Consider the following 21,544-nt stretch of genomic DNA (forward strand, 5'->3'; position numbering starts at 1 on the left):
GGAGTCTTCCACCACTGGCTGACGCACCAGGGATCAAAAAGGTAAAACAACCTTTGTCCGTGGCTTCCTCCTCATCCTCAAGGGTCAGGGAGCGATGAAACTGGGAGCAGGGCAGTGCAAAAGGCGCGAGGTGGGCGCTGCTCCGTGCCCTGGGGCTGCAGAAGCTGCTGCAGCTTTATCGGGGCTGTTGCAATGTCAGGGTGCCGTGGGTTAGCCCGGGGTAAAGCAGCCTTGCTCCCTGGTTTTGGGGGAGGAAAAGCTTTTCTGGAAGTGGCATTTAAAGCTGGGAAATAAGTGAGTAGTTTAAAAAAGGAATCTTCAAAAGTGGCTATTAGACAAGAAAATGGTGGGGCCCTCTGGGTCTGCAACCTGGGAAGCTATTTCTGAAGTCTTGAAATATAACAACCCCAGACGTGGTTTCCCTCTAATTTCCTCCTTATTTCAAAAAAGAATAAAATCCCCATCTTCAGCAGCTGTACTAATGACATGAGCTCCCACTAAGGGCTTGCAAGAAATGGATTCATTGTGCTTCCTTCGCATGGAGAAAGATGCTGGAGACCTCAAAAACCATAAACTTGCATAGAACCTTATATTAATAATATTAATTTCATCTAATTATAATTATGTTCAGATTATTAATAACCTTACATTAATATCCACCCAAAAGTGTATCAAAAGAGATATTAGGGGAAAAAAAAAATCACGAAACGAAGCACATCTCCTGTCATCCTTTCTCTTTGATTTGCAGATGAGGTTTCCTTTGAAGTACATCAGCTGTTCAGCCTCGGTGCAACCACTTTGTGTTAGCATAAATTACGCTTTTGCAACGCAGTATTTGGGTAAGTTAGTTACGCTGAGGGCAAAAAGCACAGAAATCTGGCTAGAGAGCAGTGGCTCTCCCTGCTCAGGAGCTGGTGCTCGGGCACGTGCTTTCCATCCTCATCTTCAGAGGCAAAAGATTAATTCTGAGTCCTGGGTAAACGCTGCCCTCCTGCTCTCACAACTTCGGTTTACAGTCACTGAAGCAGCTGCTGGAAAAAGTTTGCATGATCTGGGTCTGATTCGCACTGAAAGGCACCACTGGGTGCTGACAAAATCCTTCTTGGCAGCTCCGCTGGTGAGCAGAGCTGGAGGAGGAACCTGCCGAGCCCCCCAGCTCCGTTCCAGAGCCGAGAAGGGGCCGCGGGGACAGCAGGGGCACCCCTCGGGCACAGGCAGCAAGAAGCAGTCTTACGACAAAGGCCGAAAAGGTTAGCCAGTTACAACGTAAGGTCACGATTTAAGGTTACTGCGCAATCTATTTGTCACTTTATATTAATATTTATATATTTTATTAATATAGCTATATTTATTTTATTTATATTTGAGCTCTTCCTCTCTCCGGGTCCTCTTGGCTCGTGTTCTTGGCAGCAGCGTAGCAGCCCTCCCAGCTGACAGAGTGACAGTGTGAAGAAACCAGGCATCACCGGTTACAGAGACCACTGGGTGCGCGTGACCTGGAGCAATATCTACCCGCCTGAGCTCAGATTATCAGCGATTAAACCAGCCCTTGGAGGAGACGCGGGTGTTCAGTAAGGATTCCTACCCGCTGCGCCCAGGCAGCCCCGTCAGGCTACTGGTCTCGTAACCAGGTCCTGGGTAAGCAGTTTAATGCCCTTAGTTTTATCGACTGAACTGATACTGAAGCTGCGGGCAGAGGTGGTTTCCTACCCCTTTCTTTTTGACCTGAAACTACCAGGAGAAATTCTCATCTCACTGCTAACTAGCTCTTTGCCTGCTTTCTGAAGCTGAATTCAAACATTTCACACCTTTTCTCCGTTGGAGCAAATGGAGAGGAGCGCAGAGGGTGTTACAGCACCCCTGGGGTGGTCGGTCCCGCCTCCTGTTCCAAGTGAGACCACCTCCAACACTGGGCCAGGTCAGGAAGCATCCTAAGGGACAAAGGCAGAGCTTGAAATTAAAGTCTGGTCAATTCTTTATCATCCAGTTGTTCTACGAGCAATACATGTACTTGCAAGGCAGGAATGAATTTAGAGGAGAAAACGTTCAGACTTGGCAAAAATAGTGAAAAATAATAGAGAAAAATGCCACTGTGGGTGGGCGTGAGGCTTCAGGGGCTCCTTGTGCACCAGGCACCCGTTGAACTCAGCCTACCTGAAACATGGGCAGCTGCACTGGAGAGGCTCTTCCTCCACCTCACATGGGACACGGAGTTTCCACAGTAAATCACTCATCATGGCACCATGGCCTCAGAAGCTGCTCCAAAGCTGTAGGGGAAGCCCTGCCTCTAAGCGTGCTCTTTGCTGACACAGCTCTGAGGCCAAACGAGTTTGAATCTCGCTCTGTGGCCCAGTAAAAGGCCAGGCTTGGCTCTGTACTGGCCACAGCTGCTCTGTGGAGTTGCTGGGAATGACACCAACAACCTGTGTTTTAATAACGCTCAGCAGGCCTGCGCAGAGTCTGGGCACCTCCGCCTGGGAAACAGTGTGGGGCTCAACTTTGCTAAACTACAAACGCTTTTGAATAGTCAAATCTGCTTTGAAAACCTGTAATATAGTTAATTAAGCTTCCCTTTTTTCCCTGAAGTAAGACTTTGATCTGCAGCAGTAGGAGCCAAAACCAGGCTTCAACATCCCTCCTTTGGCACTTGGACAAGTGTCTTCATATCAAAGCACTGAGCACGCAACAACTGTCAGGGAGGGCAGGAGTTACAGGCTAAATTTGACGTGTCTGACCTCTCGGTCTGGAAAAATCACACTCAAACGCTAAGCAAAGAACCTTCTCTTCATTTATTTTCATTTACTAAGCTCCCCAGAAAAGTGATTTCAAGTGTTTGGGGCACACAAAGTGTCTTAAACAGTGGGGCGTCTGGCAAGTGCAGACAGCTGGATAAGTGAAAATTTGTTGGTGCCCAGCACTTGGCTTCCTTTCTACCACCCCTAAACGATCAGCTCCTCAAAAAAGCATCCAGAGGATGCAATCCTAAGGATGTGCACGGCGAGCCAAATGTTTGCTGAGAGCTTTGTTAAGTAAGTGCTGGTGGCCTCACTGCTGTTGAGCCTTCCTCAAAAAAAATCAGTGTCGGGGGGGGGGGAGCGGGTGGCTTGGGTAATTATTGCTTTTCCTCTCCTTGGTGGTAATTCAAAGGAGAAGTGTTTAATTCAAAGGAGAAGTGTTAGCTTGGGACCAAGGCTAATAAAACCGTACAACTCTTCTGTGGCCACAGCTCCTCTGCAGTCACCTCCCTTGCATGTCCCGCTCAGCTCTGCCCACAAATTCAGCTTCTTTTCTGTGAAATCCTGCAGGAGCCGATGCTTTCTGTGGGGACTGCAGCAGGCGCAGGCAGTGATGCCTTGTGCTGCTCCGTGCCCTCTCCACCCTAAACTGCAGAGGTCTGTGTCCCCGTCCCGGGCACAGGGGCTGGGATCTGCCGCCAGATATTCCCCAGCTTTTCAAGTGAGGCTTGGCTGGAAAGAAGAAGGTTAGGAATAGCTTCCTAAGAGTAAACTGCAGCAAATCAATGAGACTTGACTGAAACCGGCCTAATTAAAATCACTCTCAGAGCTCGCTCTTCATTTAGAGAAAGTTTCTAAATCATGTATGAAAGTGCCAGAGCAAGCTGCTGCCAGAGGTGCTGCACTGCAAGGAAGCCAGACCCTAAAAGAGACAGGGCTGTGGATTTTGTTTTTGTACTCCCTAAAAAAAAAGCTTAAAAAAAGAGACTGAGTCATTTCAGGGGGAAGGGATCCGACTGCTTTGCATCGTGAGGGTTTGCGCACAGAGGCGAGCCCGCCTCAGGTTTGTCCTCCCCAGGCTCTGGAGTGTGCTTGGCTGGTTGCAGGAGGGTGTGAGCACACGAGTCTCTCATCGACTGCTGCGTTCATGCAGTCTGTGAGGGCTTTGACAGGTTTGTTCCTCTGAAAGAGATTTAAGCCCATAGGCAGAGATGCACACATTTTTAAAAACAAAGCCAAAGCTCTTCCTTCCCTTCTCTCTCCCAGTTGTAGAAAGGGAAACCTCAAAAGCTTTGTGAATCTGTAGGACACCTGTAGATCTTCTCTGTGGTCGCAGCTCCCTCTGCAGCCAGCTCAGCTGCATGAGCAGCACCAGGCAGCGAGGTCTCCCTTGATCCTGTGTCAGGAACAGGACAGAAATCCCCCAGAGAGCAGCAGCTGGGCTGAGCAGAGCCTCCAACCCACTGGAAATCTTTCGCTCAGGCCCATGCAGCATGCAAAGGCCAGGTCGAGAAGGTCCGGGTCCGGAGAGGCATCGTGGCACAGCGCCCTCGGAGAGGGATCGGTGCCGGGGTTACACAGAGCACGCGTTCAAAAACCACGCACACAAACAGCAAACCCACGGACGCCGTAGGAAGAGGAAGAAATCCCAAACCCTTCTCTGCACTGCAGCCAGACCTCAGCTGTTTGATGACTGCCTGTGAGCAAAGACGTGAGCGGCGTTTGGAGCAGAGCCAGGAGGAGCCAGCCCTGCCACCATCGCTGGCTGCGCAGCACGGCTCTGCTCCGCCTGGCCCTTTGCTCCCTGGCTCTGACAGTTCGCAGTCAGCAAGCTGCAACAGCTTCAAGCCCTGGGCTCTTGCGTGGGCAGCGTCCAGGGTGAGAAGGGTTTGAGTGTTGCGGGTCGAGGACGGGATGCACCTGATCTGCCTTGCCTGAGCATCCTTCTGACCACGGGGCAGCAGAGCAGAAGGAGGCACGAGAGGACATCCGTGCGGCCTGGCCCTTGGACCTGAGAGGACAACCCTGCAGCCTCCCAGGGGAGAAAGGCAGAGGGACACTTCGGTGCTGTTTCTTCAGATGGAAGGGCCGAGTGGAAAAGAGCTGAGGACACCAATTTTATACTGGGATGTACAACTACACGCAACACCAGGATTTGCGAACGGCAGAAGTAATACCACATAGCCTCCGAATATAGTTGTGCTCTAATTTAATAAGTATTTCCAAAACAATAGAGTCTGAAAGCAAAAGAGTCTTTCAGAAGTCAAGGAAAAACAGAGTGAAAGGTGAGAGGGTCGTGTCAGTGCACGTCAGTCCACCCAGTGCATCTTGAGGATTGCCCAACCACCTCCCGACCAGCCAACACCAACAGGCACCTTTTCCAGACCTGCCAGACTCGGAGGAGGACTCCCTCATTTCACACAGCCCCAAATCATTGTGCAAGGCCGCCAGGAGGCTGTTTGGCCAGCCCAGCCGTTCCCAACCCTATTAACCACACATTTATCTTGTGCCAGTGCTGCTCAGCTAGCTATCAGACCACACCAGGCCACGTCGGGAGAACTCCACCAGTGATCACGTTCCAGCCCGTGAATTCCGTTTCCCTATGCAAGTGGCTGCTGCTTTCCCTTTGCCCAGTTCCTTGCACAGCTCCCTTCTGCTGGTGTCACCATCTCCACCTTCATCAGCTGTTCTAATGACTTCCCACGTAAGCACATACTGAGGGCCTGTATGAAACTGATTCCGTGTGCTTACTTTGCATAGAAAAAAGAAGTCAGGCACTTTAAAACAACGTACCCTTGCATAAAAATCTTATTATTAATATAGCGTCAGCTCAGAGGTACGTCGCAGGAGAAACTTTTAAAAACCGAAGAGAGAAAACATCAAAAAATCAAGGTGCTCTTTAAAGACCATCATTCTTTGATTGGCTAAAATAACCACAGCAAATCTCTGTTTTCCTAGGTTAGATTTTCTTTGACGTACATCAGCTGTTCAACCTCAGTGCGATTATTTAGTGTTAGCATAAAAAGGTTTTGCGGTGCAGCATTTGGCTGAGTTACCAATACGCGGGTCACCAAGGCACACACAACTCTGCTGCTCTCTCCCATCAGAGGCGCTCAGACTCGGACAGATGTTTTCCATCCTGGTCCTCAGATGTTCTTCTACAGATTAATCCTTTCCCCTTGCACAAGCCGTGCTCGGAAGTTCCAGATATCCTTCAAAACAAAAAATGAGACAAAGGAAAAAAAAACACACCATGAACCTTACTGAATATCCTTTCAAATCCTAAATATCAAGAAGCAAAACAGCCAGAACTGGGAAAAAGGCACAGCCTCCACTCCACTGGCAGGTCTGGCACAGCCTGCGAGCTGCCCGCAGTTCAGTTCTGGAAGGAAACAAGCAGCGCAACGAATATTATCCTTGCAGAAGTCGTCCTAACGTGCTGGTACACACAATGCCTCCCTTGTGCACCACCGGGTGACTGGAAAAGCTCAGGGACTGACTGCGTATCGCATGCTGCTACACGTGAGCAAGCAACTACCTCTGTGCAGCAGAGCCCAGCAGGAAATAACGGAGATGACATGAATACGATCCCTTTGCCAGAAACGGGGTGGCAAGCAGACATCGCTGCGGACTGTAAAGCAGACAAAAAGACCACTTCAAGGAGGTACACCTTGGGCAAGTTGCTATCTTGGTTTCCCTGTCTGAGGATTGCTTAGTTCTCATCATTGGTCTCAGGAAGGTAAAATATAAGACCCGAGCACTCCTCCTCGGGAAAAAGCTCCAACTCTGGTTAAAGAAAATACAACGCTACAAGAAAACACATAGACTCATCTAAGGCACACGTGGGCACACACTAATTTCCACTCCCAAGAAGGAACTTTGGATTTCACTGCCTACCTACGTAACTCCAGGAATCAAAAGTCAAGCAGCTGTAACTCTACAGACAAGCTGCAAGTCCAGGGTTACAAAATAAAGCCCGATACCCAGCCATACCTCGGCACACCGTGGAGAAAAAAACAACACAACCAAAGGTGAAAAAGAAAGCCCTCTGCTCCATAATGCCCTAGATATTGAGTAACTTCAAAAGGAGCTCACTGCCTATTACACCTGGCCTTGATACTGGATGTGTATCTGTTTGGGAACTGCTGTGGATAAAGAAATTCAGAACACTTGGAAATATTCAGCCCCTGTAATAAGGTTTGTTCTTCTTTCAGGCGCTTAATCCCTGGAGAATTTAGATTTGTTTTATATTTTACACAACGGTTTCAATTATTTATTGCAAGAATCTGTTACATTCATCTCGTTTTTTTTTTTTGTTTGTTTTTTTCTTTTTGTGGCAGATATATAGTGCTGCCTACATCCCTGCTTTTGCCTCAAGTCTGAACAATTGATGTGGGATTATACTTAACCAAAAAACAATCCATCAACTTTTGCAGTCAGATGCAGCTACTTGTTGTAAGAGGAAAATCCACCTGCCATTAGGAGTTGAAACCATAAGAACTGGGGACATGCCAGATGGAGACAAGCACAGAATTCATTATTGCACCTCCTAATTATTGTGAATGTGGGACAAGAGATCGCTACGTCTTCCTGTTTACATCCTGCGGTCCAAACAGTCAAGGGCTCTGGTTCAGCAAACCTGGAACCAGGAGATGCAGCAAAGGGTAAAGCTTGCATAAAGTGCCCCCGTTCCTGCCTTGCCACGTTAGCCCTCCCTACTGCTACCCAGTGGGGCAAAGCCAGACGTCTTGTCAGAAAGCCCAGACCCCCTTGGATGGTGCGAGAAGAGCTGAGCCATCGCTACAGCAGAGCCCAGAGCTCCTCCCTCCTCACTTACACGACTCCTTTTGCAGCCACCTGAAGAAGCGCTGACGTGGTCTGCACCTTCCCACCTTGCTGAGAGGGACCAAGGCACGTTCACAAAATCCACTCTGGTAAGCAGAGCTGGAGGAGGAACTGCTAGAGCTCAACCAACACGAAAGAGCTGCCTAGGGAGCAAGGCCATTTCTCCAGCGCAGGTAGCTAGACAGCGAGAAGCAGCCGTAAGAGCACAAAGGCCAAAAAAAAAAAAAAAGCCTGCAACCAGCCTCAGAATATCAGATCTTTTATTTTGCCAAGCACCTCTGCTTGGCATAGCTTCACCTGTGAACCTGGGAGTAGCAAAAGCACAAAACTGCCATACAAGAGGTACGTAGAAAAGGGAACTGAAGAGGATTGTAACAAGGAACACACCAAAGTCTTACCCTGAGTTTCACTGAAGGCAAGCTGTATTTCTTTTGTACCATTTCTTGCAGTTCTTTCTCCAGGTCTTCTTGGATCGTGTTCTTGACATCGATGTAGTAGCCCTCCGAGCTGGCAAAGTGGCAGCTTATACTCTGTGGGAGGAAATTGGGCATCACACTGCTGCACTGGCTACAAATAACAAATGGAAAAAATACTCCTGTGTCCCTGATTGTAGGCACCCCACTCTTTCCTTACAGACCAACTCTGCAAGTTCCTTCCTCCATTCAGAGAACTCCTGCAAGGGTTTCCCTGGAGAAATATTCCTGCTCACACACATGCTCGTCTTTCTCCCCTGCTCACAAAGCATTCCCCCAGCCCCAGGAAGAGCTCCGCTTCCATCCCTCTGCCTCCCCACACCAGCGTTAGGCAGGATGTTTCCAGCCACCCTGGAAATGAGAGAGCAGCACTAAGCTCACCATCTCACAGATTTCTAAACACTTCAAACAGAGATTCAGCAACTAATTTCTGCTCCTGCTCTGTTTTTTCTCAAACAGCCCCACAGCATGCTCTTCTCCCAAAACAGAGATGTTAAAGAGGAAGAAAATCAGAGAGAGACAGCAAAAGTATACCAGGAAGTTAAAAACCACCTTTAAAAGCTCATCAGATATTCATGAGCTTGGGGTGTCGGGTATTATTTTGATCAGTTGCAAGCAAGCAAACAAACAAAAATATCAGCAGGTACAGCAAGGCATGGTTTCCTACCTTTCGGAAACCTGACGTCCTGTTTATCCCAGAGCCGTGAATGAGCAGCGGATGGAAGAACACCGTGTCTCCCTTCTCCATGACAAGGTGAACCTTGGGACCCTTCTCGTCGTAATCAATAATCCCATGGAAAAGCTTGTTTGTCTTACCCTAGGGGGAAAAAAAAAAAAAAAGCTGAGTTGAAATCACTCAGTTAAAATTAGAGCAAGTGGAGATTCTCAGTGCAGGGAATGGTGGAGACAGCTCCTGACCTGCGTTCCTCCGGGAAGGTTATTTGGTATGGCCAGCTGAGAGCCCGCCTGCATGCCTACAAGTCTTGCTACTACAAGCCTGAGGTACAGCAAAATCATATTTTTTTCTGTTTTCTGACGCCGGATGACAATTAAGAAGGTTTCTCCACTGGAGAGAACAGAGAAGAGCACCAGGGAATCCCACAAGGGATGCCACCTCTGGGGTCCAGCCTTCTGCTCCCCATTTAGCCACCATCAGTGCTGGGCCAGGCTAGGAAATACCCGTTCTTAACAGGAAGATAACAGAAGATAACATTAGGTATTTAATCCCAGCCTGTTGTTTACTATCCCGTTTTGCTCCTACAGGAAAGCACATGAGCTCTGCAAGCAGGAACAAATTCTCAGGAGGAGAGAGAATCCTCAGACTTGGCAAGGGCACTGGAAAATGGTTGCACGTGTTTAGGCAGCTATGCCACAACGTGACGGACAATTCAGGGGCCCCAGCCCCTGGCCCCAAACTATGGTGCAGGTTCAGCTCCAGAAAAGGATCCCCTCCAGCATCTAGGTATAGACCTAGGGGGGTATTCTTGAAAGTACACCAATATTATGCCGTGATCTACCAGGTGTTACTTTCCTCTGATGAAGAACCAGAGCAACCTCACTCCAAAAGGCTTTGGGTGAAGCTGGGAACAGGAGCAAATCTGCCCAGTGAGGCAAACAAAGGCACTCTCCCACAAAACAACAAGACAGCGTTTGCAAAGACAGAAAAACCCTTGCTGAGAACCTCAGCCTTGCCCTGTGCCCCACACCACTGTGGTGAGCCCCCCCGTGCAGCTCTACCTCACACTGCGTGTAGGCGTGAGGCTTCAGGGGCTCCTTGTGCGTGCCTGGCTGCACGACCAGGCACCCGTTGGTCTCGTCAGCCCTCTCCATGGCGGTCCAGGAGCACACGATGCGGTCCGCCGGCCGGAACGGGAAATAGTGCAGGTCCTGATGCATGGGGTGGAGAAAAGTCTGCTTATCTGCAACACAGGGACAAAACCTTCAGCCTCATCGAACGGGACACGGCCTCCTCAGAAGACTCCTTTGGTGGCCTTCACCACCACCACCACCCGCCTGCCAAGCTTTCGCCTTTCACTTGGCTGCTCTCGTTTGTGAACTTTAACCGGCACAGTGTTGCATAAACCTTTCCCAGCACAAAGATTTTCAAATAACTCCAGACAGCAGCGCCGGGAAGGCTGTCAAGAAGTCTCTTGATCTGTCGTTGTGCTGCAAGTAGAATCAGCCCTGCCCATGCTGCACTCCACAGATGTTCATTTGGCTGTTTATTCTCTTTTATTTTTTTTTTCAATCCCCTCAGACAGTCTACCCAGCACCCTACTAGCCTTCTTCCTATAGGCTTTTTTCCCGTCTGAAGTCAAAACAAACAAGAATATTACTGTAGGTTTGCTTGTTACTTCTCTTCTTACTATGGAAATGGAAACATAGCATCCTCTTTCGCACCAAAACCTTTTACATATTTGATGATTTATTTCACCATTGAGTTTGCTCCCAGGACAGATGTAGTAAGGCTGTTTCTACTTGCTTCATTTGTCATATTATTTAGACTTTGGGCAGCCTAGAAAACTCTCCTGAGACCCGCACCTCTCCTCAAGTACTCTCAGAAACACCGAGTGGAGGTCTTATAATTACAGAGCAGCTTCCCATTTCTTGACCACGATTGTTTTCCTTCTGCATTAAAAATGCATGGTCTCCTGTTGAATTCCCAAACAAAAACAACACACTTTTCTGCGATGTTTCCAAGATGGCAAGTGGAGATGACTTTCACCAGCTCAGTATTTTAATAACTCCACATACTGTGTGTCTGCACACCCGAGCATAAGAAACTGCTCAGGTCTCAACTTCCCTAAGATGAAACAGCTTACATGGGGTCAGAGCTACTTTGGAAAACTGTAACATGGTTGGTCAGGTTCTCTTTACGCTCCCTGCTCATCATCCTTGTATAAATTATGATTTCAATTTCTAGCAGGAGCAGCCAAAGCCAGGCTTCAAACTCTTTCCTTTGGCACCTGCTCAAGTATCATCACATCAAACCGCTGAGCATGCAGCCACTGTCAGTGAGGTCAGGAGTACAGAAACTCTGAGCAAAAGATGATCTCTGTATTTATTGCCTTTTACCGAGGTCCAAGGAAGCACTTGTTATCACCACATTTGAAAAGTCAGGCTTAAAGGCATGTCACGTTTCCAACAGTGGGCCCTTACGCAAGCACAGCTGGCTGAACAGGGAGCTCACTTGCCCACTTTGAACACTTTGGTGCAGCCAAGAAAACAAACAAACAAAATCCACTGAAAACTGAAATACAAAAAATGTTATCTAAGTAAGCTAAAGTTAAAAAACCCCAAACTGTTACCAAAGTGGTCTCATAAATTTACAAAATTATTTTGTTTTAATTTGTCTCACATTATTCAATAGACAGCATACACAAACGATTTCTGCATTTCTCTCTTCTCCTAGTTCTCCTTACCAGAATCTGGAAGTTTGTTTATCAGCATGGTGTGCATTGCCATTATGTTTGGCCCTGTGAAGCACTCAACGTATTTGAGGACCTACAAGGGAGAAAACAGAAAAAAATATAAGGAACATGAAAGACAAGAGAAAAGATTGCTGAAGGGCTGCACATTTTATTTTATTCATTTATTTATTTTACTTATTTTTACCTGGGGCAGGGTGCAGTATCTGAAGAGCTCCTCATCTTCCTGGAAGTCCTGCACTTTATTAACTACACTTTCAGACTGGCCATACTCGGATTTCAGGGCCTCGTTTTTCATAATCATAGCTCCCGGGAGGCTCACCTCCTTCTTACAGATCCTTATGAACTCCTTCCTGCAAAGCAGGAGAGAGAGAAGACAGAGTGCATTGTAGCTATATTTGGGCAAATTGCTCTCCTCAAAGAGGCTGCATCCAGCACCACCACACACATCTGTTTTCATAGAATCCCAGAACGGTTTGGGCTGGAAGGGACCTCAAAGCCCCCCCAGTGCCACCCCCTGCCATGGGCAGGGACACCTCCCACCAGCCCAGGCTGCCCAAAGCCCCATCCAGCCTGGCCTTGGGCACTGCCAGGGATGGGGCAGCCACAGCTCCTCTGGGCAGCCTGGGACAGGGCCTCACCGCCCTCTGAGGGAAGAATTTCCTCTTTATAGCTAATCGAAATCTCCCACTTGTAGTTTAAAGCCATCCCCCCTCGTCCTGTCACTTAGTTTTGGGAGAGTCCAACTCCCCCAGGTTTGCCCCTGTGCCCACGACCCATCAGCACCTCGGCCAAGCGTCCCATACCTGAAGCGCTCAATGTCTTCATCAGATACGAGCTTCTTAATGAGCAGATAACCGTTATCTTCATAGAACTGCCTTTGCTCTGGGGTGAGGATGTTGTTGTCCAGGGTATAGCTGAGACACGCAGGAGAAAGGCGTTGGCGCGTTAGGGCAAAGCGCAGGGCATCGGCGCCTGGTGCTAGAGGCAGATGGCCCCAACCAACCCCGGGGGAAAATTATTGAAAAACCCTCTCACAGCAGGCACCAGGGCACTTGAATGTCACCTCAGCTCTCCAGACACACGGTTATTTACCATGCCCGAGGGATGGCTCAGCCCAGCAGAGCCAACACGGTGTGTGGAGCACCTCTGCCACATGCAGAACTGGAAGCAGCTGCTGCTGTGCTTCGTGGCCTTCTGAGTGGGAAAGGCTCAGCAGCTTCGCTCTCAGCAGGGAGATAGGAGCAGATGGGAATGTCCTCCACAGTCAGATTATCCGCTTGGACGTTTTCAAGATTTGGGGTTAAGCTTTATTATTAAACTACAGTTAAATTAGGAGAATACATCCCTGCAAAATGGAGGACTACGCAAAGACTGATGATCAGCGCAGGAGCTAAGTTGTGCAGGGTGGAAACAAAAATTGAGCTCAGAAGTGTTTGTTTTTTCTGCTCTCTACAAAAGATGATACAACTTACCGAAACCTCCCTGGCTGAGGAGCAGCAGTAACGTGTGCTGAAGTAGGAACGCTTGTCTGGGATGCAAATTAAGGAATTTTAAGGAACTCAGACACATAGAGTTAATGAACATCTCCATGTCCTGAATCCTACCACATGGGTCATCTTAAAAATATCACAGAATCGTAGAATGTCTTGGGCTGGAAGGGACCTCAAAGCCCCCCCAGTGCCACCCCCTGCCATGGGCAGGGACACCTCCCACCAGCCCAGGCTGCCCAAAGCCCCATCCAGCCTGGCCTTGGGCACTGCCAGGGATGGGGCAGCCACAGCTCCTCTGGGCAGCCTGGGACAGGGCCTCACCGCCCTCAGAGGGAAGATTTTCTTCCTTACATCTAATCTAATTCTCCCACTTGTGGTTTCAATACACCAGTATTACCAATAGCCACCAATCTCTAACATACCCATCCCTAAGAGCAGCTACAGGAGGCATTAGGTACATTAGGTAATTAGGTACATACAATTAGGTAATTAGGTACATACAAGATGATATTAAACTCCCTATTGTGCAGGTTTCATTTTAAATAAACAGAGAGACCAGGACACTCTTCTCCAGGCTGGGCAGGTTGGGCCTTGGGGTGAGCTGGCAGAAGGCAGCTAACTCCTGCCGGAGGATTTACTAAGCAGGGAGAAGTGGCTGCACACATCCGCACCCCAGCAGAGCAGCTCAGAGCTCCCGTGGTTTGGGGTCGCTTTCTATTTTGTGACTCCGGTGTGACCAGTATCACTGCCAAGGTATTTCTTCCTCTGTAAAAGGAGATGTTTTTGGGGTGGAAAGGTGACTGTCATAGCAGATTCCTCAAAGCCAGGGATTAAAACAAAACTGGTACACCGAGGGAACATACGTCAAATAAACCCGTTCTTACCAGTTTCTGTTATTTACCTTACCCACACACCTTCCTTGTTCCCGCCCAGTTTAATCGTAATTTTGTCCAAGGCTCTTCATGTCACAGCCTTTACGTCTAGATTTAATAACAGCAGTGCCTGAAACTGGATACAGACCTGGGGGGTCCCCTGGGTTTGCCTGAAAAAACACAAGTAAACCTAACAATAATGGGGAAACACTTTAGGATCCCATCAGGAACTTAACTCCCCTTACAACCAGGGTGCTTTTCCTTGCATTTACGTCTGATTTTGTGCCCCTGCTTGCACCTGTGTCTCTTACCAGCCTTAGTTAACTGCTATCCATACATCTTTATACTTTTTATACATTTGGAGACTTTTATGTCCTGCTTGATCACATCCTCTTCACTATTTTATTATAACTCAGAAAACTTGCCAGCATTCAGCTCTTACTGAGAGTCTGCAGCATTTATTTTTTATTAAAAAAAAAAAAAAAAGGGCAAAATCTAAGGCAGCAACTTTAAAAATAGCATCAGCAGGCAGTCTTCACTTAATTTTTGGAAATGTGGAACAGACCAGGGTGAAAACTTTCTGCCAGTCTTGTTTCTTTGGTCTATGGTAAGGCAGGCAGCCTCCAAAATCTCTACATCCTTTCCCACTCACCAGTACAGCACAGACAAAACCTCGGAGCTTTTCCTGGTGCTGGTCTAATGGTCAGGTCTGCAGCTGCCGACAAGGTCTGAGACTTGCTGTGTGATTGCTGAGCCCTGCAGGGTTTATTTCCCCCCAAAACGTCAATCTTTAGGGTAAATCCCCCTGCTCACTGCTCCCGACACACAGGCAGCTGCAGGATGCACACGCGTGTTGTGTTTTCAGCGTGTTTTATGAGCAGACCCCGAGAAATGAGCAAGCAGAGCTGATCAGAACATCACGTGCCATGGAGCGATGCCAAAAGGTGGCCGGCCCACCAGATGCACAGCCCCGTGCCCGGGTTGTAGGGCACGGGGAAGAAACTCCAGGCAGCGAGAGGCTTTTGGGGCGGGACTCCCCGAAACCAAACCACCAGGACACACGCTGCCCTGCTGCCTACCTGCCTGCCGCACGCTACCACCCCACAGCCGGGGTGCCTGCGCATCCTCGTAGAGCACCACCGAAGCCCTCCTAGGTGTGCAAAAGCACACAGAGGGGTGGGGGCATCCAAAAGGCCTCCACCCCAAGAGGGCCAACATCTCACCGCCTCCCTCCCCGCGGACATAAAGGATACAAGAGCAGGGGCTGTCCCCAGCCGGGGCGAGAGGTGCCGGAGGATGGTGTCCAGCCGAGCCGCCGGCCCCGACCGCTTCCCCAGCTGCTCCATCGCGCTCGTCCCGCAGCCTGACCCTACAAACACCCGGGGAGGAGCTGGGCCCCGTCACCCTCTGCAGCCGCTGCCTGGGCTGCACATGCGCCAGCAGCCGTGCATGCTCAGAAAAGCTGCAGAAAGGGAGCCAAGGCCTGGCAGGGTTTGTGAGTGGGAGGGCCCGCTGGAGGCTGGGAAGTACGTGGGGAAGCTCTGAGCGTGCTTTTGCTCGCTCCCCCCTTCCCGTGTTTTTCCCTTTCTGTGCCAGCAGTTACTGAGCTGCGAGGATTTAATCAGCCCTGTGCAGAGAGCGGCGCTTGGCGTGCTCGGTCACAGACCGTGGATGAGGCTGGCAGGAATATTCTCTCTCTCTTTTTTTTTTTTTTTTTTTTTTTTTTTTTTTAGCTCCCGTCTCTCAGGAGACTTTCAGAGCTTGCCTCGTTTCTCCACGAATCAGTTTGCAAAGATCTTCATGGCCCCACAGTCACCTCAATACCGTGTCAGGGTTTGTTTCCTAAGTGCCTTACTTGCATTGATACAGACCTGGAATGCTTGCAGCCTCCATCACATCTGCACTGGATGCAGGACGCTGTGCTCGGTGGCCTTTCTGCCCAGCTCCTGCGGCAGCTCCGGTGCTTTTAAGTCAGCAAAGAGGCCAAGGAGCAAAGCGGGTCACAGTGCTGCACCTGGGGAGTTCGGGGTGAGGAAGAAAGCCTGGAAGGGAAATCCTGGTGTAGGAGGATAAGAGCACTTAGCATTAAAACGTCCATGTGCTCAGAAGTGCTGTATGGGTATAGGTTGCTCCTAGCATCCTCTCCTCTGCCTTAACTAACACCGTGAGCATGTCACCTGAGAAGTCTGAGAATATTAAGGGACTTAAAACACCTCCAGCACGGCTCAAAAGGTGATTTTTGTTATTTTTGCACACCTGCTGTTGCCAGTGCTCCTTTTAGAGCCTTACCACTCCTCCAAAGTGGGCTTCAGGTCCCCTGTGTCACCGTTTAGACTAGCTTGTGCCATCGGTGTGGCAATCAGTTCATCCTCACTTTCCCTGAAAGTGCTATGCTGTGAGGCGGGCGCAGCTGAAAGGTGAGGTTTCTGATGATGGAATTAGCCATCCTGCTTCCTTCTCCATTCCCTGGGCTAGGGGTGTTTGTCCGACCAGGACAGAGCAAAGCACTGCAAGGAAAACCCGTTAACAAATACTTTGCAGCAATATAAACCAAGTAGCAGCATCAGGACTGGAGGGAAATTACGCTAAGAATTGACGTTATTGTGCCAACCCACTGTATGCCAGCACCTGCTCAATTTCTTCATAATCCTCTTCTGCATGAGCGACGCAGCCAGGCCCTGCTCCTGAAGACGCACCATCACCGCTGCTGTACAGTTTTCCAGGAGAGCACGTCCCCTGTTGCTCCGAGCCATCTCATGAGGATGGGGTGTGCACCACAGCCACTTTAGGAAGCTCAAGTCCATTGTGCAACAGGTTGTGCTCGAATCCAAGGTGGCGTCTTGATGAAACAAGACCTCGGCTGTCAACATCCTGAGCTTCAGTATGTTAGCTCTACAGATAAACAGAAACGAAGGCATGGACAGGAAGTGCTTCTGAACTTAACCCGCATCCTAAAACCAAACCTGAATGCCTTCAAAACTCAGTGGCAAAACTATCAAGGACTTAAGTAAAGATGTAGCACAGCAGGGTACGTAGTCATTTGTGGCAGCTGCCCGGACTGGAGCGCGATCCTGTTTCTTGCTCATGTGGCCAGCAGTCCCATGCATGCTCAAGTGAGGTTGGTCACTCCCTTCAGGGACCGTGACAGAAGGGAGGGTGTTCACACAAGTGGGAAAAAGCAGGATCAGGAACCCAGAAAAACACTTCTCATATGACAAAACTGTTCTGTGTAGTCAGAGGGAAGCACACAGGCATGACGAAGGGAAAACAAGCGGCAGCAGTGACAGCACGCAGCCCTTTATTGCCAGTAACAGCAGACCTTTGACTCCCGATCTATAGGAAAACCCTTAGTCATAGGTAAACAAAAAGTTAATAAGAGTCTCTCTAAAAGCAAATTCAAGGGAAAGGAAAAAAAGCAACAAGAGTAACAGTTTTGTTACAGAAGGTGTAATTACAACTGCACCGAAAGCTCTATTTATAATTCAGATATATGCTGTAATTACCTTCACAATCCAAAGAGACAGAAACCCCAATAAATCTTCACCTGTGACAAAATTCAGGTACGAGACATCAAAAAGATAAAAGACAAACAATACTACACATGCCAGTTCTGACACAGACCCCTTGTGATGTAGCTATTTCTTCCCCTGTATACGTTTAACAGCATCTTCTGCAAAGGTGTCTTTCGCGTCTGAAAAAAACAAAAAGAACGTGCAGTGAGTAATTCTGCTGTACTGACTTAGAAGCTTGAGAACTAACATGCTTTTATACATACATAATACACATACATACCTGTGTGTATGTACATATATGCATTTTTAAACAAGAATAAATCAAACCTCAGAGAGCTCATCTCCCCGTGCATTGTTTACAATCATTCCTTTTTACTTATTGCTTCTCTGGTGATGTTGCTAACACTACCCGTGTTAGCACTGGTAATACTGGTTAATATCCAGTAACACTGGCTTGCACAGCAACTCCCATGTTCCTGGCCCACCCTGTTATATCAAATCCCCAAATAATTCAGGATACATCATCCACCTTGACACAGAAGAATGGATGGTTGAGGTGCGACTGCCCTTTATTTGTACCATCACATACAGCCCATGCCCAAAGCGCTGTACACGTGTACTTTAATATAACAAAAGGTCGACTTCAGGCATCGCTGCCACCGCTCTGTGCTGCAGAAGCGAGAACCACACCGTGACATAAATGGCACGACTGCTGTATTCACTCTCTAAAAACTGGGAAAGCGTTCGCTGTTCTGTAACACACATGGTATTCTCTCATATATAATATGGTGGTCTGTTCAAATGAAAAAAATGTCCTTTGTATCTTATTCAATAAATGAAAAAACACTACAGAGTGAATCATTTTCAAATACATTCATAAGCTTTGCTAAAGTACAGACTGAATATCACCAACCTAGGAAAAGAAAGAAGGAAGAGACTTTCTTTGTTAAGATAACTGATGGCGACATTCATCTTTTTATTAAAATTAATGGCATTTGACAGTGGCCGTGTCTTTGCAAATTACTTTTACAGCTATGTCTGTCAGTTTACCAAGTTTTATTGAACATTTTTATACAGCTGTTTTGCATTTGGCTTTTAGTTTTAACGTTTTCTGTTCATTAAATCACAAAACTAATAAAAACTAAACGATCAGGATTTCTACAAGCAGCACTGAGATGGTTCTAATGCACAGCGTTGTAATTTAATAAGCATCTCAATTGACTATTAAAATCCACATTATGATCAGAACTGTAATTCCAAAGATGAGGTCTTCTGAAAGCCTAATTTACTGCAGTGGGAAGTGGCAGCTGCTGCAACTCAGCAAAATTAGCTTTTTTAAACTTAGATGTCAGGGAAAACGGATGTAGGAGCCGCTAACAAGAACAATAAAATCTACCACCAACACACAGGTTCACTTTTCAACACCAGAGGATTCAAGAAGGGCTTCTGCAGATATATTAGGAGCAAAAGGGAGACAAAATATGGACCGTGTGGGGAACAAATAGAGGGGGCTAGTGATGAAGGACACAGAAAAGGTCAAGGGAACTGCATGGGAACTGCTGGCATGGTCTCTGAGGTTCCTGAGGTCAGGTTCCTGAGTCAAGCAGCAAGATCCCAGGGCAAAAAACATCACTTGTGTTGCAGCAGACTGAGTCAGAGACCACTTGAGCAAAGTGGGCATTCTCAAATCTGTGGGACTCGCTACATGGGATGTATCAGCATGAGCTGATACAACTGCAAAGCTGCTCCCTCTACTGTTGCCAGGAGAGGTTCAAGATGTCTACAAAAAGGCAAATGTCATACCTGTCTTCACAAAGGGCAAGACAAGGGATCCGGGGAGTTACAAGCTATGCCCCGGTCTCCAAAAAGATTATGGATTAAGTCTTCCTGGGTTTGCCATGTCCAGGTACACCAAGGACAAGACAACTGGGAACAACCTGCATAGATTTACCAAAGGCAAATTGGGCCTGGCCAATCTCCTCACCTTCTGCAGTGGAACAGCTCTGCGGACTAGGGCAGGGCAATGGACAGGCGTTTACTTTGACATTACAAAGGTTTTTGCCCTGTTGGGACAGGCAGACTATAAAAATGGGTGGAACATTGGCTGAACTGCTGCGCTCAAAAGGCCGTGACCAGCAGTACAAAGTGCAGCTGGCTGCAAAGCAGTCTTGCAGGAAAAGTCTCAACGGATGAGATGAAGATGAGCAGGAAGCGTACGCCTGCGATCGGAAAGGTTTAGGTTGGGAAAGACCTTTAAAGGTCACCTAGTCCAACGCCGCTGCCACGGGCACGGACATATTTCAGGTTGCTCAGCGGGAAGGGCTAACTGCATGCTGGGCTGCATTAGCAAGATACCCCCAAAGCGTCAAGGGAAGTGATTGTTCCCTTCCAGCAGGCACTTGGAAGATTACGTCTGGACATTGTGTGTAGTTTTGGGCTCCCCAACAGGAGAGAGAAAAAGACATTGGCACACTGGAGCTGGTCCAGTGGAGAGCCACCAAATTAGGAGGCTGAAGCATACGATGCACAAGGAAAGGCTGAGAAAATACTGCAGCTGGAGGAAGAGAAGGCTCCACGGAGATCCTACAGCTGTCTGCAAGTGCCTAATAGGTACTAGAGAAGACAGCCAAACTCTTCCTGAGGGTTCACAACAAAATTAAGAGACAACAGGTCTGCAGCAAGGAAAATTCTGCAACAACTGCAGCAAGGAAAATTCCTGTTAGATATATGGAAAAAATCAGGCCAAATTTCTCAATTAGGCCAAAACTTCAATTTCAGGGGTGGCCAAAGACTGGAATAGGGGGTATGGAAGGACTGAGCAATGTCCACCACGAAGATATTCAAAACTTGACTCACACAGGCCTCAGAAACCTAGTGTGATTGTCCTTGCTTTGGACCAGGAGCCTGTAAGACATCTGTTCCAGACTAAATTATTTTAAGAGCTCATTTACTATAGCAGGCGCATCCTCTGAGTGACCTGTTGTAATAAGGAATGTGTATCGTATGTGAACACAAATATACATTTACCTTAGAAACACCAGGACCATTTTCCTGTGGTTACCATATCTCCCTCTTTGATGGCTGGAGATGTGAAGTAACAGCTTCTTCATACCTTAAAAAGAGGCAACAGAAGAATTTAAAAATAATTAAAAAAAAGGAAAAAACAAAACCACACACAGAAAAAAACCAGCCTCTTCCTGCATAGCAAGCTCTTTCACCACCACCTGATCCCTGCAGTTTGTGAGCTGATGTGCAGAATCGCCCTTCACGGAGGTGTTGATCCAGCTGAGGTCTCCTCCCTCTCCCCACTGACCACCTAACCTGGGACAAATGCCCCCAGAATTATACAGGGATACGTATTACCTTCCCCCACTTTGAGCACTGGCCAGAGGTTGCAGTCCTATCTCGTGGTCAGAATCCAGACACACCTCCAGATGATGACTCCTCCCAACCGCTTGCCAAACATTTAGTGGAAAAAAGTCAATAAACCAGCAAATATTGGTTACTGTGCCCATCTGCTCACCCTCCGGTCACTCTTTTTTCTGAGTTCTGCCTTGTTCCTGCAGCACTCACACTAACTCTCATGTCTCCCAAGTAGAAAACAGCTGGCCAGTCCTCAATTACTAGCAAAACATAAGTTCAAAATAATACCTTTAAATAAAAATAAAAATAAAAACCATTCTGACGTTATATACCATTACGGCTAATTTCAAGAGCGTTATTTTACCCCTGCTGCAGGGGAAAAGCAAAAAGACAGAAGAAACCTCATATTAAAGAGCGATTGTAATAGATATTAACTAGCTAACAATCCACGCTACTTATCAATTGTATCGTTCAGGCTAGGGAGCTTTCCAGTTATTAAATTCCTTCTTCTTACTCTCCACGCCTGCCGTAACTTCAACGGAGTTTTACAAGTAGCTTTTTCTTTGAGACTGACTTGTGGAAGCCGGTGCATGCAGATACCTGTGTATGCAAATGAAAGCACATTACATTTGTATAGGAGACTGGACAAAGCTAATAAAAAACACTAGTTGTTGCTTTCTCATGGCTTTTTGATGCCAGCAAAACACTACGCGTTAAAAAAAAATTAATTTAAAAGGCTATCTTTGAGTGCTAGAAATATCTAGCACTAATATCTGATTGTTCAAAGCTGTATGACTTCGGACCTGCTAAGTCCTCTTCATAT

General features: G+C 47.8%; 1 protein-coding gene across 2 annotated transcripts; it reads right to left on the bottom strand.

The window, feature by feature from the left end:
* Window positions 1–4,929: 4,929 nt before the first annotated feature.
* On the bottom strand, window positions 4,930–20,736 carry PHYH (phytanoyl-CoA 2-hydroxylase). 2 transcript variants are annotated; one of them, XM_040547574.1, is made up of 12 exons: window positions 20,386–20,465; window positions 17,350–17,537; window positions 16,475–16,738; window positions 15,100–16,353; window positions 12,957–13,012; window positions 12,288–12,398; window positions 11,669–11,834; window positions 11,476–11,557; window positions 9,791–9,972; window positions 8,721–8,870; window positions 7,979–8,110; window positions 4,930–5,947 (listed from the first exon to the last, which is right to left on the bottom strand). In XM_040547574.1, the coding sequence occupies exons 4-12, from the start codon at window positions 15,190–15,192 to the stop codon at window positions 5,894–5,896; spliced, it is 1,026 nt and encodes a 341-aa protein (XP_040403508.1). In that variant the 5' UTR covers window positions 15,193–16,353; window positions 16,475–16,738; window positions 17,350–17,537; window positions 20,386–20,465; the 3' UTR covers window positions 4,930–5,893. The 2 variants fall into 2 exon arrangements, with proteins under 2 accessions (XP_040403508.1, XP_040403499.1); XM_040547565.1 differs by having other exon boundaries at window positions 15,100–17,537; window positions 20,386–20,736.
* Between the last annotated feature and the right edge of the window lie 808 nt (window positions 20,737–21,544).

This window comes from Cygnus olor, chromosome 1 (assembly GCF_009769625.2).
Source record: "Cygnus olor isolate bCygOlo1 chromosome 1, bCygOlo1.pri.v2, whole genome shotgun sequence".
NCBI classification, from domain to species: Eukaryota; Metazoa; Chordata; class Aves; order Anseriformes; family Anatidae; genus Cygnus; species Cygnus olor.